Source organism: Hyperoodon ampullatus, assembly GCF_949752795.1.
Source record: "Hyperoodon ampullatus genome assembly, chromosome: 4".
Classification (NCBI taxonomy): Eukaryota; Metazoa; Chordata; class Mammalia; order Artiodactyla; family Ziphiidae; genus Hyperoodon; species Hyperoodon ampullatus.
The window spans coordinates 147,536,330-147,552,645 of record NC_136917.1 but is presented as its reverse complement, the minus strand read 5'-3'; the positions used below and the strand labels follow the sequence as shown (position 1 = coordinate 147,552,645).

Genomic DNA, 16,316 nt, shown 5'->3' with positions numbered 1-16,316 from the left:
AACCATGAGCCAATGACAGGTTGGGAACATCTGATTATCATTATTTCTACTTGGATTCATCAAAGATGGTTTGCTTTGACATGAAGAAGGGCTGTTTTATAAACCAGCGCAACTTTGATAAGGATAGTTCCTGTTTCATGTACCTTATTTCTAGGTTCTCAAACTTGTATGCCAAGTAAATATTCAACCAAGGAGGTTCCTGGGCACTACTCCTGAGATTCAATTTCCGTTGACTTTTGCATTTAGCAAACTGTCCCCAGGTCCTTCTGATTCAGATTAAGGAGGGGGCCAACTTCCAGAAACACTGTCTCGGAGTTTGTACTTTGCTGTTCAGGTCCCAGCCCAGCCTTCTGTGTGGTTAAATATGTGGCAATTAACAAGGTGTAATTACAGTGTGTGTGGTTTCCAAGGCAACACACATTCTGTCACCCCTGCTGAGGCTGGGAAGATTGAAAGGGCCCACAGGGAGGCTGCCTAATGGTGTGGCCTCCAGATTAATGTCATTGAGGTGCTTTATGATGACTGGGTTTTGGTACCATTCGCCCAAGGGCCCTGCTTAAGGGCAGCAGCAATAATGAAAGGAAACAAATTAGAAGCCAGGGAGCTGCTGGACCACTTCTGGAGGTGGCGATGAAGACCTGAGGAGTGATGAGTCCAGCCTTTCAGTTGCTTGCATTTCCCCTGCTCTATTTCCTCAAATCGGTTTAGTCCAGAATGATAAGGATGGTGGAGAAACATGATGACCTTGAAAGGCTTTTGAAAAATGATGGTCGACTGTGGTTAACATCCGACCACCCTTCCTTAGTCCTCAAATGGACAGGACTGTTGATGTCCCCGGTTCTCACTTTGTCAACTGAGGCTTGAAGTTACATTTCTGGAGCACTTACAAGGCGATGGGAACTTGCACAAAGATTTTTCTGGCCTTTTTGACCTAAATGGGAGGGTTCCACACTGTACATTTTCCAGGTTTAAAGATGGAAAAGATCAAGTTCATACCATATTTTAGCACAGGAGTTTACTTTGGGGTTTTAGTTTTAAAGCTGTAGGGCAGCGGAAAAGGCATTCAACCATCAGTCTGACTTTGGGGTCTGGTTTTGACTTTTATCACACAGAGGTTTTGGGAATGCAGACAGGTTTCTTCACTTCTCTCAGGAGGCTCTGTCTCGACCTCTGGAAAATGAGGGGCTTCGACTAGATCAACAGTCTTACCTTTTGAATGGTGACAACCCCCTTGCAGAATCTGATGAAAATAGGAACTTTCTTCTCTTAAAAAAAAGTACATATATACTGTCATTCCAAAAATTACCTTCACTTTCTGAAGGGACCACAGACCCCTCCTAAATGAGGTGGTTTCTTAAAACTTTTCCAGCTCTGGCTCTGAATCACTGGGTCCCACGACGATCTGGGGGGAGTCTTTCACTGTTTTGAGTGGCTTCCTGAGGAATGACGTATTCAGTGAGGGAGGTTTTGTTGTTTCTTGCATTTTTCACTCATTGCCCTGTGCATCTAGGAGGGGGAAGGAAAGAAGCCACACTGAGAAAAATAAATAGGGAATGAATGGCATCTGGAATATGAGCTCTTTTCCTTATCATGCTTCACTACGGTGGCCCTTCCAGAGGAGGTTGAGGGTATAACTATAATGTGAAGGGTGTGGAGAGGAGAGAGTTAGGCACACGGATACTGTATTTTGTGCAGTGACAGGTCAGCAGCTACTTAAGCTTTTTCTACTTTGAATGGGAAGTTGGGATAAAATTTAAAGTTTCGGTTAACTTGAAAATGTCAGAAGGTTCCAGGTAGTATCACGAACCGGAATAACATATGTTCTTTACTGCTTCCCAGCCCTTAACCCTGACCACCTTCCTGACTCAACCCCAGTCGCCTACCCATGGCCCGAAGTCCTAATCCATTCAGGAGGGAGTATCTATAGTGTCTGTTTGGGAACCTAGATACTTAATTTCTTCTTTTCTTCCTCTGGTTAGGTGCTGAAAGTCTCCTCTAGAGTTCTGGAAGGCTGAATGGACTAAACATGAAGAGCTTGAAAGCCAAGTTCAGGAAGAGTGACGTAAGTAGTCTGGCTGTTCCCCCCACGTTCCTGGGGCTGCAGCAACGCCCTCCCTCATACCTTGATAAGGTGCTGGGTTAATCAACCACAGAAGCCAGAAGCACTCTGGGGCCCAGCTCAGGGTGGCTTTTGTGAACGGCGTGTTCTAGGTTCCTTGCTTTTTGTGTGTATAGCTTCCGAAAATGACTTTTTTTTTTTTTTTTACTCCTGGCATCTGTGCCTTGGAGAGAAAGGAGCAGTCAAATTAAACATCTTTTTTCGCCCCCTTGATTCTCGATAAAGTGCCAGACTATTCCTTTTAAAATTCTAATGAGACTACTGCTCAAACCTTCCCCCCTCCACCTACCGGCTCTGCATCTCACTTGGAATAAAAGCTAAAGTCCTTAAAACAGCCTACCAGTCCTTATACCGGCTGAAACTGAACATCCTAACAAAAAGAATCAGTCAAATGCCTCAGCATCGTTAAAGTCCCCCCAGATCTGATTCAGAATGTCATTCTTAGAGGAAGCTAGTCTCGTGAAAGTGGTTAGGAATTACGTGTTAGCAAGGTTTGTCTTGGCGTTTAGAAAACTTTTAAATTCTGTTAGGCTCTTGTGGTGAAACAGCAATATCTATTGGCCTGCACCTTTATTCTCCCAGCATTCCTGGGGCTCTTCCTCATTTGTTATTCATCATAAAAGACTGGATTGGACGAACCAGTTATGATGTCAGAATTACGAGACAAAGTCTCCCAGAGGAGAAAATGGAGAAAGACAGCATAGCAGCGGGATTATACGTGATGCTATTGTAACAAAAGGTCACCTTATAAACGCTGCCGAGGTTCCAGTCTTGTACTAGCTGCACTCCAGATGCTTGGAGCAAAATGGTTGAATGGGAGAAATTCATGGAAGGGTGTGAGATGGAAGCTCAGATGTGTCACCCTCCTACTGGGTTTGCTTGGCTGTCATTTTACATTAGGTAGTTAAAGGTGAACCTGGATTTTATTTCTGTGCCATGAATTATATGACAGCTTGGTACAGCCGTATTTTTGCAATACGTGGAGGCCGTGTCTTTTATGGCTAACATCACACGCACACGCACACGCACACCCACACACACCTCCTTTTGGCTGAAGCTTATCTCCTGAGGCTGCATCATGACATGTAACTTACTGCCCTGATAAGGCCCAGACCAGATGAGATGCCTGTGTGATGATTGAAGAATCTTGTCGTGCTGAAAGGAAGTTAGAGCTAGAAAGGGTTTTTAGGAAAAAGTGGGCCTCACCTTCTCATTCTTCAGGTAAGTTAACTACAGCTGAGAGAATGTGAAGAGACTTGGCTGAAGTCGTCCACCTAGCCTTTGGCCAGAGTGAGAGCCTTGGTCATCTGACTTCCTTAACCCCCTGCCCCTGCCATTCCCCAGAGAAACCCCCTTCAACCTCCTCATTTGCTGGCCCAATGATGCTACCACCTGCAGACCTCATTGGACTTTCAGTGAAGAGGGGAAAGGCAATTAAATGGAAAATGTTGCCCAGTCGAGCAGATACGGGTTTGTAAATTGTGTGACCAGGTTAACAGATACCTTTTCCATTCCAAGGGAATTTGAGCAGCTTCCATTTGCACAAGTTGAGGTTGTTTCAGCACAATTTAATCAGTCTAGAATTCCATGCTATAGGAACAGGGGCAGGGGGAAGTGATAGGAGCGTACACTTTTGGTTTAAAAGTTAAAAACTGCTGGCCTTAGAGAGGGTGTTGCTGGAATCTAGTTTTTTAAATAAAAACTGAAATATTTCCATGATTTAGGGAAAAACGTCACAGTAATAACACTATTGAAAGCGTCTGGGATTTGGCCGCAGAAAGGCTGTGGTTTTGGCAGTTAGTACAAAGGGAAAAAACGTTAGAGGAGCACACTTGGGGGAGGAGGGCAAAAGAAATTGGTATTATGGGGCCAGACAGTTTCAGATGGCTCCCCAGTTTCATCCCAACTTGCTTCCCAGAGTGCCATCACTGTACTGTGAGATGGAGGGCATAAAAGCAAAAAAAGAAAACCGTTTCAAACCCCAGCTTGAAGAGCTAACCATTATGAAGTATTTACTATATGTCAGGCACTTTGCCAGGCTCATTACGTGAACTTCATTTCATCTTGCCACAGACCTGATGTGGTAGGTATTATTGTCAGGCTCATTTTCCAGATGAAGAAACTGAGACCCAGGGAGTTCCAGTCCCTTGCCTGGGCCTGGGTTCTTCTAGCTCAAAGTTGTATAGCCAGTTTTTGTGCCAAAGTAGCCTGATTCCAGAGCCCAGGTTTCCTGAAAGAGGAAATTTGGATGGAGGTTTGATTTTATGAAACAGCAGTCCAGGCAGTAGCTTGGAAAAGTGACTTTGGACCTAGGTCCGTGGCCTTGGGCAAGTCTCTACCCTTCCCTGAACCCCCAGGTTTCTCACCTGAAAAGCGGAGAAAATAGTATTAGCCTCACGAAGTTGTTGTGAAGGTTAAGATATGCTGATGCCTGTAAGGCACACATCTTAGGCCTGTCACTCAGGAGATGCTTGGTAAATCATTCTTCCTCCTTCTTGATCAGAAACCCATGATATAGTTCAGAGGACTTCAGCGCTGTGGTTGGCAGGCAGGTTCAGACTCACTACAAGCTTTCCTTGGGAGGGTTCCTGCCTCCTGCTTGGGTATCGTGAGGGGTCTTCAGAACTCAAGCCTGGGTAGTGAGGGCCTCCTCTCTCTCACAACACGTATTTCTCCGTTTAAGCAGTAGATTTGAGATGAGAACGATACCAGAGTGATTGCGACACGAAAGAAACAACTAGAGTTCTCTCAATTCTGTTATTCTACGTGACCATTGGGAATTCTTCTTTGTGTCTAAAATTTAAAGTAGTCAAATAGGGCAGACGGCAAAGTAATATTTTTATTGGTGCCAACTTTATTTCCTGTGTGAAATATTTTACTGACTTGGAATACTTTTAAAATGGAAAATTATTTTAAAATTGCTAATTTAATTGCTAATTAAAAGTAAACAATGAGTCAATAGTATAATTATGGTTTTAAAAAAAGAAATCCACGATGGAAAAAGTAGGCTGAAAAGTGTATGTGGTCTGGAGGGCAGAATAATCTGCTAACACTTGCAGCCTCTGAGGAGGGATTCAGAGCTAGGAGTGGGTGCGGGGGGGAGTTTTGCTTTTCACTGGGTGCCTTGGGGTTTGCCTTTTTTGGTCTATGTGTATGCACCCACATGTACCACTTACTACAAGAAAAACAAGTTTGAAACTGTTTATATTCAGTTCCATCAGCCAAACTATAATCTTCTTTACCTGAAGTGAGGGGTCTCTCTCAAAGAACAAGCCTAAACCCTCAGCCATCAAATTTTCCTGCTTGTCTTTGTGTGAGGCTGAAAGGAGAATGGGAAAGAAAGGGCCCTTTGTGTTTCTGGGGGGCAGGAAGAAGAGGGACGGCAGATCATGTTCGTGCTCTCATAAAGAGAAGGCAGGTGACCCGCGGGCATGATCATGTTTCAGCCAGCCTGTGGCTGGGAGGTCTGCAGCCAGATGAGTTTGTGGCCATTGAGAGCAAATCCCAGGAGTGAGGAAGGACCAGTGTGGCCCAAAGGAGACCCCCGTGGATGGCCTGAAGGTCATTGTGCTGCACTAAGACCATCATGCGGGTAGAGATTTCCTCTGAGTGTCCTTTCTGGAACACTTGACTCAGACAGCTGCTAAGTCAAGGGTGGGTTTATGTGTGTGACCTAGGGGAATGAGCCTGATTCCCTGGGCTGTGGTTAGATACTGTCCTTGTCCCCTTGCTTTAATCCCTAAACATGATTGTGAGCCTGCAGATAATCCACAGAGGCCAAAGAAATCCTAAAGGTGGATGACGTTTTCCAGCTCCCATTTCTAACTTGATTTTGGGCATCCTTGAACTTGGGTTAGATTCTGGAAAGGATACAGGAGAAATGTGAGGGATGGTTCTTGTCTTGAAGAAGCTCATAAGCCGAGGTGTGAGGAGAAAAACTACACACAGGAAATAACTAAGGCACAATACAGATCATGTATAATATAGATATTAAAAGGATCTCCAGGATGACATAACCACTTGTTGAATTGTGAGACCTGGATGATAAATGCTATAGATTTTCAGAGAGGGGTAAATCACTGGACATGGGAAAACTGGGGGGAGCTTTATGGAGGTGAAGCTTCTTCCAGGCCTCAGCGATGCATAGGATTTGGAACGCTGGTTAGGAGAGGAGGAGAGGAAAGGGTAATGCAGGGGAGCCGGCCGTGAAGTACAGTGGGTAGACTCAGTTTCCAGAAATTGCCCTTGATACGCAGAACAGTGAAGCTTCAAGAGCCCAGGAAAGTGCCCATGGCATGGCTCTGATCTTTTAGTAAGAATGCTATAAATTTTTCATTCTAGTTTTAAAAATGGATGTACTTGACTTTTTACGCTTATAAAGTAAGCACAGAGTACTAAATCATCATTATTTATTTCTTTTATGACTAGTTTGAAAGTAGCTTCTTTACCTCTTTAAATATTTGCAGCAACTAGTACGTGGTTCCACATGGAAAAATGAGCTGTCATCATGAGAAATGAGGCCAAGAAGGTTGGGATTTCCCTTTGCTAATAAAATGCTCAGGCTTCTGGAATTTCTTTGTAAATGCCAATTTTTAGTGCCTTGAGTGAAATGGGTGGAGGCTGAGGGATGGGAAAAAGGGTTGAAAGATCTTTGTAACAGATCTTCAGAACTGTCTCAAACATGATCGGGGCCTTCAGAGTTTACTTTGTGGGTGTGTGTTTAATTTTATGAAAGATTTGTTCCCAATTCTGTTTTCCATTATAATAGGGAAGCAGTGGACGTTCCACTTAGGGAAACAAACAAACAAAAAGGCAGCCAGTTGAAAATGGCTGGCTCCATGAGAGATTAAATTGATGGTATTTCTTTCTGTAGCAGCTACTAACGATTGCAGCTTTCAGCCAAAGAATGCACATACCCCGTGAATCTTGAGGAACCAGACACATCCTGCTCAGACAGGAGTTTGAATTTGTTGCCTGTTGAGAGAATAGCTCTCATGAAGGTCAATAATCGACATCTCTGCCAAGGTATTTTTTCAAGGAGTTTTTCGTCATTTATAATAAGTTTTTACAGATGCCCAAGACTCCCTCCCCCACCATACATGCAAAAAAAAAATGAGAGTATTTAAAATCCGAGCCTCTTGACGGAGGAGCCTTGGCCAAATCTATTGTAAAGCTAAGCCTCTTTGTTTTCATCGACATAGTTTAAAAATACATCAGAGGTGACCTTTTGGGATGGAGGTCTGAGACTCTTGGAAACTTCTGCGGAGAATTTGGTCAGGTTCGTGTCATGCTACATAGTTTCTCCAGGTCTTGTCAGCCCGTCTTAAGTGGGGAATCTGCTTGCTGCCTGATTTCACCTTGTATGTTTCCTAGGGCTGCCGCAAACACAAATTGAGTGGCTTAAACAGCCATAGTGTATTGTCTCACAGTTCTGGGGACTAGAAGTTTGAGATCAAGGTGTTGGCAGGGCTGCTTCCTCGTGAGGGCTGTGAAGGTGAATGGGATCCATGCTTCTCCCAGCTTTGTCTGGTGGTTTGCTGGCAGTCATTGGCTTGGAGATGCGTCACCATGATCTCTGCCTTCATCTTCACATGGTGATCTCTGTGGGTGTGTCTATCTCTCTTCAAATTTCTCCTTTTTTTTATAAGGACACCAGTCATATTGGATTAGGGCCCACCCTGATGATGTCATTTTGATTTGATTATCTTTGTAAAGACCCCATCTCCAGATCAGGCCATATTCTGAGGTACTTAAGACTCCAACTTATCAATTTTGCAGGGTGTGTGTCAGGATGGGGCACACAGTTCAACCCAAAACATACCTCCATGCTTTTCTATCTAGAGCAGTTTGTCAGGAGCCCTGGCACTCCCCCACTGAGCATGCGTGCTCATAAATCTTAGCTCCACAATTTCTTCATATTTGGACTATTTTCAGTGTCTAATAGAGTGAGGCTAGAGTATCACATTTTTTTAGTGGGTGTCAGTGCCTAATACATAATATTATTCACAAGGGTAAACACATAAGATTAATCACAAGAGTAAACACGTATTGATCACTGACCTACTGCAACAAGTTAGGAGAAGAGTTCTCATTGATTGAACGCTTACTGTGTGCCAGGCACCGTAGCAAACCCTTTACGTGTAATGCTTACAAAACTGTATCCAGTAGGGCTTCCCTGGTGGCGCAGTGGTTGAGAGTCTGCCTGCCGATGCAGGGGACACGGGTTCGTGCCCCGGTCCGGGAGGATACGACATGCCGCGGAGCAGCTGGGCCCGTGAGCCATGGCCACTGAGCCTGCGCGTCCGGAGCCTGTGCTCCGTAACGGGAGAGGCCACAACGGTGAGAGGCCCGCGTACCGCAAAAAAAAAAAAAAAAAAAAAAAAAAAAAACTGTATCCAGTAAAGACCATTACTATAATAGCAATTTACAGAGGGAGAAATTAAGGTTGAGGGAAGTTAAGTAACTTGGACAAAGTCGCACATTCGATAAATGGCAGAGAGATCTGAACCCCGGTTTATCATGATGCCAGAGCTTGTACCGGCAACAGCTATACACACTTGTTGGCACAGGGCATTCCCTTTCCTAAGTTCCAAAGCTGCAAACTGCAGGAAGTGAATTCTACTCTATTGCCCTAAGCAGTAAAGACCCATAGAATGACCTTATTATTATCAGTGCTCTCCGCAGTGGCAAAGCTTCCCGACGTTAGTGTCATTACCCTGGGCAGGGGAGGATCTGGGAAAATCTTGGGTTGCTTCCTGAGAGGCAAATGCACTTCAGACTGAACTCTTAAAGCAAGAGAGGACAGATGCTGCTACTTTCTGCTCTTCTGCTGCAGTTAAGAAAACGAATTCTAATTCTAAATGGAGCCCTATTGCTGGCTAACTGGACCACAGCCTCATTCTGTTGTGTTGGCCAAAAAGTTCACTTGGGCTTTCCCGTAAGACGTTATGGAAAAAACCCGAACAAACTTTTTGGCCAACCCAAATCGTTACCCCAGACCATAATTGCAGGAATTCTTGGTTCAACCTGATACCATCCCAGCTGCAGCTGGAGACCAATATGAAACTCAGAACCTGGCCCCTAAACTTGGGGAAATCTGATCGTCTACATAAGCAGTGAATCATCTAGGTTATTACCTATTATCTCTTTATTCTGAATTAATTATGTAATCATTTCGAACTATCGCTGACCTCGATGTTTTCTGCTTGACCAATTCTCGTATGTAACTTTTCCTTTGGAGTGAAATAGGAATTGCTTCTGAATTCATTCCGTGGAGATTTTCAGTTGTGTTTCTATCCACAGATCTTTGCTGTAAGAGGTGGTTATTTTCATTTCTATGGCAGCAGGTGTTAGCGTGAGTCAAAGGCCCAGTATCTGTAAAGATGACATTACTGGGACTTCCCCAGTGGTCCAGTGGTTAAGAATCCGCCTTTCAATGCAAGGGACTCGGGTTCCATCCCTGATCAGGAAACTAAGATGCCACGTGCCGCAACTAAGACCCGACGCGGCCAAAAACATAAATAAAAAAATAAAATAAATTTTTAAAAAAAGATGACATTAGTGACGAGCCTTGACTTTCCTTTTGAGTCCCCACCTCCTTTTAAACAAGGAAAGTCAGTGTGTTCTGACTGACTTGGTTATCCAATTATTAGGTGTTATCACGTGAAAATGTTTTCACTTTTTGAAAAGCACTGCCTGAAGGATCTCATTTTTGGTTTTCTCAGGAGGCTGAATGATACGGTCTCTCCCTCCCTCCTTCCTCCTGGGCTGTCCAGTGGTCTGACTGACCAGGAGGTGTAGAGATTTATAATGTGGGAAAAAGAACAAAAAGTCTGAGGAACCACGTGTTCTCCTGGGATGGGTTTATTTTGAAATGTATTTCTCAATGCTGAGAATGTTTCCTTGGTAATTTTTCAAACTTGGGCTACAGTTTTGGAGGGTTTTTTTTCCCCCCATGGGAGTCGGTGTCCACTCTTTGAAGGGATGTTTCATAACTGAGAAGCTGCAGGGTCCGTCAGTGAGACCCCAGAGAACGTATTTATTATGATATGGGGTGAGCTGTGGTAACAAAATACCCTGAAATCGAATAAGATAGAACTGTTTGCTTAAGTAAAGGTTTCAAGCAGTCCAGAGCCAGCAGGACAGGTCTGCTCCATGGGCTGATCCAGGGGCCCAGGTTCTTTTATGATGTCCTTCTGCTGCCCTCCAGAGCTGCACTGCATTGCAGTAGCCAGTTGCCACGCGTGGCTCTTGATCAGTTGAAATGTGGCTAGTCCAAACTGAGATGGTCCCTAAGTGTGAAATACACACGCGTTTCAAACATTTAGTACCAAATAAAGAATGTAAAATACCTTATTAATAATTTTTTATAATTACACATTGAAGTGCTAATATTCTGGACATGATGGGCTAAATAAATTTAAAATTCACTCCACCCATTCCTTCTTATTTAATGTGGCAACTAGAAACTTTTAAATGACTAAGGTCTTGCATTATACTTCTGCTTTCAAGTCTTACGGGACCAGAAGGAGGGAGAATGAACCCCAAGCATCTTCCTTTTTTAAAGGATGTAACCCTGAAGGTGCACAAATCATTGTTCCCTTGCATGGAACTAACTGGAGCTTAGTCACATGCCCCTACCTAGCTGTAAGGGAAGCGGGAAGACACTTTCTCTAGATGGCAGCCACGAAACCAGCTAAACCTCAAGGGGCAGGAGGAATGGGTCCTGGAGAAGATTAACTCAGTGTTACGGGTTGAATTGCTACCCATTCCCCAAAAGATATATTGAAGTCCTAGCTCCTACGACCTCAGCATATGACCTTATTTGGAAGTTGAGTCTTTATAGAAGTAATCAAGTTAGAATGAGGTCATTAGGGTGAGCCCTAATCCAATATGACTGGTGTCCTTATGAAAAGTGGAAACTTGGACGCAGACCTGCGCAGAGGAAAGACTATGTGAAGAGACACAGGGAGAACACCACGGGAAGATGAAGGCAGAGACCCGGGTGATGCACCTATAAGCCAAGGAAACACCACAGATTGTCTTCAAACCACCAGAAGAGAGGAGAGAGGTGTGGGGCAGATTCACCCTCACAGCCCTCGAAGGAACCAACCCTGCTAACACATGGATCTTGAGCATCTAGCTGCCAGAACTGTGAGACAATATATTTCTCTTGTTTTAAGCCAGTTAGTGGTACTTTAGGGTGGCAGCCCTGGGAAACAAATACACGTGGCCACAGGCAATTTCCACAGTGAGTCTCAGCTGAAAGAGTTAGGTGATAAAGGTGTGCCAGATGTTCTATGTTTCGATTACTTTTACCCCAGAAGTGAACACTGGTTGCCATTTGTCCGATTTCCCATTGTTCTGTTGGTGGACATGCTGTTCACGTGAAGTTAAACGCCTTTTCCATGTTTGAAATGGAAACTGCTCCTGAGTGTTGCCAGCTGGTGAGATTAGGTTATCAATCAAGCTTTTCCTTTCAGTCCAGTAATATGTTGGGTTTGATAAGAAGTGGGATTAACAGGGCCTGTGTTAAGTATACCATTTACGGTCATCATTTTGGGATTGCTTACATAGATGGGAACTGTGGCGACCTGATCCCACACCTTCACAGAAAAGTCTGGGAATGATGTCAGCCTACAATTATACATTATAAACTTAGTTTTAGGTTACGCTAAAGTGCATACATTCATTTGGTCAGCATGCAATCTATGAAACTGTGAAATATGAGGATTCTTAATTATATCAATTTCATTTGAACATATATACCAGTTTGACTTACTTTCAAATTGGGACTTAGAATTCTGAGCAAAACATTAGATTTGTTGCAGAAGAACTTGAAATAGTGGCATTTCCATTTCCCAGATGTAGCTTTATTACTATAACCTGACATAATATTAATTTTTTTAACCCACATTCCCCTCTTCAATCATACTCAGTGTACTGTTGTTGTTTTTTTAGTTTATTTTATTTGTTTATTTTTGGCTGCACTGGGTCTTCGTTGCTGCACACGGGCTTTCTCTAGTTGCTGCGAGTGGGGGCTACTCTTCGTTGTGGTGTGGGGGCTTCTCATTGTGGTGGCTTCTCTCGTTGCGGAGCACAGGTTCTAGGCGCGCGGACTTCAGTAGTTGTAGCACGCGGGCTCGGTAGTTGTGCCTCGCGGGCTCTAGAGCTTAGGCTCAGTAGTTGTGGCTCACAGGCTTAGTTGCTCTGCGGCATGTGGGATCTTCCTGGACCAGGGCTTGAACCCATATTCCCTGCATTGGCAGGCAGATTCTTAACCACTGCACCACCAGGGAAGCCCCCATACTCAGTTTTCTGTTGATTCTTTTCTACCACTGTTGCTTGCAAAGCCCTGTCATTCTCTTTGTGTGCTTGCACTGTTGGATATTTGAACCCAAATGCAGGACACTATGTTTATCCCAGTTAAATTTTATTTTCTTAGTTAAATTTGTTCAATAAATCTGTTGCTCTGATTCTTGCATTAAATTCTGACTCATCATAATCATATTGAGTCATCCACAAACTTAGTAGGGGCATGCAGTAGGGGCATGCCTATTTAATCTAAGTCATTAATGAATGTAATGTACAGCTCTGTCTTCAGATACAGATATAAAACCAGACTCCAAAGAATGAATTAAGGCATTGCCCATTTGGAAGGATGTCAATGGTTATTTCATATACACACACACACACACACACACACACACATATGTATATATGGCATTGTCATATAATATATATATCATATACAGGCATACCTCATTTTATTGTGCTTTGCAGATATTGCATTTTTTAAAGATTGAAGGTTTGTGGTAACGCTGTGTCGAGCAAGTCTATTGGCACCATTTTTCCAACAGCATTTGCTCACTTTGTGTCTCTGTGTCACATTTTGGCATTTCTCACAATACTTCAAACTTTTTCATTATTGTTATATTTGTTGTCACGATCTGTGAACAGTGATCTTTTATGATACTATTGTAATTGTTTTTTTGTTTTATAATTTTTCATTGTTATATACATTGTTTTTTTAGACATAATGCTATCATATACTTAATAGACTACAGTATAGTGTAAACATGACTTTTATATGTACTGGGAAAGCAAAAAGTTCTTGACTCCGCTTTATTGCAATATTTGCTTTATTTGCAGGTCTGGAACTGAACCCATAATATCTCTGACGTATGCCTGTATGTGATAATTATTGACATCCTTCCAAAGGGGCAATGCCTTAATCCACATTCTTTGGGGTCTGGTTACAGCTGACCCATTATACTATTTCTCAGCCCTGTTTCTCTGTCTTGTCCCAGTTTTATCTGTTACTATCTATGCAATACTGGACAAGTTACATAATCTCTCATCTTTGGCTTTCTCATCTGTAAACCAGGGTGATGCCAGCACCTTCCAGCATCATTGTGAGGATTAGGATAAAGTCTGGCACACAGTACATTCTTGATAAATGGTAACTAATGATACCCATGACCCCGATGCCTTGCCTGGCGCCTCACATTAGTAGATCTTTAGTAGTGTGTGACGAATGAATGGACTCTAAGTTTACTGTCTAGTTGAGCTACTGTGCTTGACATGCATGAAACAGGTACAGCAGCACAAGGCTTGTGTCATTCAAAACAAAATCAGGCATCCAGGCGATAAATACTATAGGAGTTTAGGGAGGGCTTCACTGAAAAGGTGAATTTGAGGCTGGGCCTTCTTGACTTGTAGGTTAGGATTAACAGAGGAGACCAGTACTGGTGAGGGAACGTCCAGAGTCGGGTGGGGGTGAGGCGAGACCAACAGAAGAGGGAGATGCACAGAGTTATCAAGTTAGGTGGGAGGGATGGGCTTCTGCACAGCATCGGAAGCTGGGGGTGGGTGATGTGGGTAAAACGGAAGAATGAGGTTTGAAGATGATTGCGCTTGGGGCGCCAGGACGATTCGGGGGTTTTGAGAGACTAACTGGAGGAAAGGGCCAGGACTAGGGCCGAGGCTCAGGTGGTGGCCGCCGTGGGGAGGGAAAGAATGAGGTGCCTTGAGTGGGTGTGGGATGAAGAGCAGGGAGGAAATCGAGATTCCTGTTGCTCCACAAAGGCCACACCCTGCCCTGGGCACCCAGCCAAGCGAGAGAGCTGCGCATCTCCCGAGAAACCTGGCGTGGGCTGTTATCACACTCGCCTTTTACTAAGCCACTTGGTGGGAAGAGACATTAGGAAACTTCAAGAGGTGAAAAAAAAGAGTGAGAATCTTCTTGATTAAAAAAGAACGTTTGGGGCTTCCCTGGTGGCGCAGTGGTTGAGAGTCCGCCTGCCGTTGCAGGGGACAAGGGTTGTGCCCCGGTCCGGGAAGATCCCACATGCTGCGGAGCGGCTGGGCCCGTGAGCCATGGCCGCTGAGCCTGCGCGTCCGGAGCCTGTGCTCCGCAGCTTGAGAGGCCCGCGTACCGCAAAAAAAAAAAAAAAAAAAAAGAACGTTTGGAGAATATTAACATTCAGATGCACTTCTCTGCCAGGCATTATTCTAAACACCAAATTGTAATCTGTTTATTCTCTCTGTTAGAGGAGTACCCTTCTTATCCCCATCTTACAGATGAGAAAACTGTGACCTAGTAACTTGCTGTGTTAGTTTGCTAACAAAGTGGTCTAAGTGGAGTGGTTTAAACAACAGAAATGTATCCTTTCATATTCTGGAGTATGGGAGTCCGAGATCAACGTGTCAGCAAGTTGGAGGGCTGGGAGGGAGAATCTGTTCCCTGCACCACCTCCTCGCTTCTGGTGGTTTGCTGGCAGTCTTTGGCGTTTTCTTGGTTTATACATGCATCTCCCAGATTTCTGCCTTCATCTTCACACACGTTCTCTGTGTGTGGGTCTCTGTTCAAATGTCCCCTTTTTATAAGGACAGCAGTACTATTGGATTAGGGGCCCACCTTTCTTCGGAATGACTTCATCTTAGCTAATCACATCTGCCGCCACCCTATTTCTAAATAAGGTACTGGGGGTTAGGACTTGTACGTATGAATTATGGGAGGACACAATTCAACATAACGCTTGTCCAAATCACAGAGGCAAAGCAGGAACCTGGACTTGCGCCTGGGGACTCTGGCCCCTGAAGCCACGCCTCCCCCAGTCTGTGATGGCTGCTGTGCACGGGTGTTTGCTGTCAGAGATGCAAAATATGATTCCAGCCAGCCAAGTAAAGGCCTGGAATTGGAGTTCAAGTTCTTCTTTCCATTGTCCAGTGGCAACTGACTGATGATAATTATGGATAAACTATGACCAGAACATGTTTCGGTGAAGCCCACTAGCCAGATTCCCACTGATCCGGTCTGAAAGCCTTTGGTGCCAGAGATAAGAGGTTGGTGGAGAATATCGAAAGCAAAGCAGTTAGACCTGTTTTCTGGAAGGATCGGGCAGTGGAAAGGAGGACCTAAAATGAGCACTGGGACCTGAGACTTAAGGAATGTTTGTACAGTTTTCTGTTTTTAAAATAACAAAGGGCAGTGTCTTTATTCCTGTCTTACCCCTAGGTTCTTCATGACTTTTTTTTTCTTAAATTCCATATATATGTGTTAGCATACGGTATTTGTCTTTCTCTTTCTGACTTACTTCACTCAGTATGACAGACTCTAGGTCCATCTACCTCATTACAAATAACTCAATTTTGTTTCTTTTTATGGCTGAGTAATAATCCATTGTATATATGTGCCACATCTTCTTTATCCATTCATCCGATGATGGACACTTAGGTTGTTTCCATCTCCTGGCTATTGTAAATAGTGCTGCAGTGAACATTTTGGTACATGTCTCTTTTTGAATTATGGTTTTCTCAGGGAATATGCCCAGTAGTGGGATTGCTGGGTCATATGGTATTCTATTTATAGTTTTTTAAGGAACCTCCATACTGTTCTCCATAGTGGCTCTACCGATTCACATTCCCACCAGCAGTGCAAGAGTGTGAGGGTATGGGGAGGGGGAAGGGTAAGATGTGACAAAGTGAGAGAATAGCTCTGACATATGTACACTACCAAACGTAAAACAGATAGCTAGTGGGAAGCAGCCGCATAGCACAAGGAGATCAGCTTTGTGCTTTGTGACCACCTAGAGGGGTGGGATAGGGAGGGTGGGAGGGAGGGAGACGCAAGAGGGAAGAGAGATGGGAACATATGTATATATATAACTGATTCACTTTGTTATAAAGCAGAAAC

The 16,316-nt window shown here is 44.0% G+C and overlaps 1 protein-coding gene across 2 annotated transcripts in view; it reads left to right on the top strand.

Moving 5' to 3' along the window:
• Window positions 1–2,026: 2,026 nt before the first annotated feature.
• RAI14 (retinoic acid induced 14) overlaps window positions 2,027–16,316 on the top strand; it is a gene marked incomplete at both ends in the record, with an annotated part of 116,607 nt that continues 102,317 nt past the window's right edge. For both annotated transcript variants that reach the window (XM_079703112.1, XM_079703111.1), the window contains one exon: window positions 2,027–2,062. In XM_079703112.1, coding sequence (XP_079559238.1) covers window positions 2,027–2,062 — 36 coding nt within the window. The remainder of the gene's footprint in view (window positions 2,063–16,316) is intronic.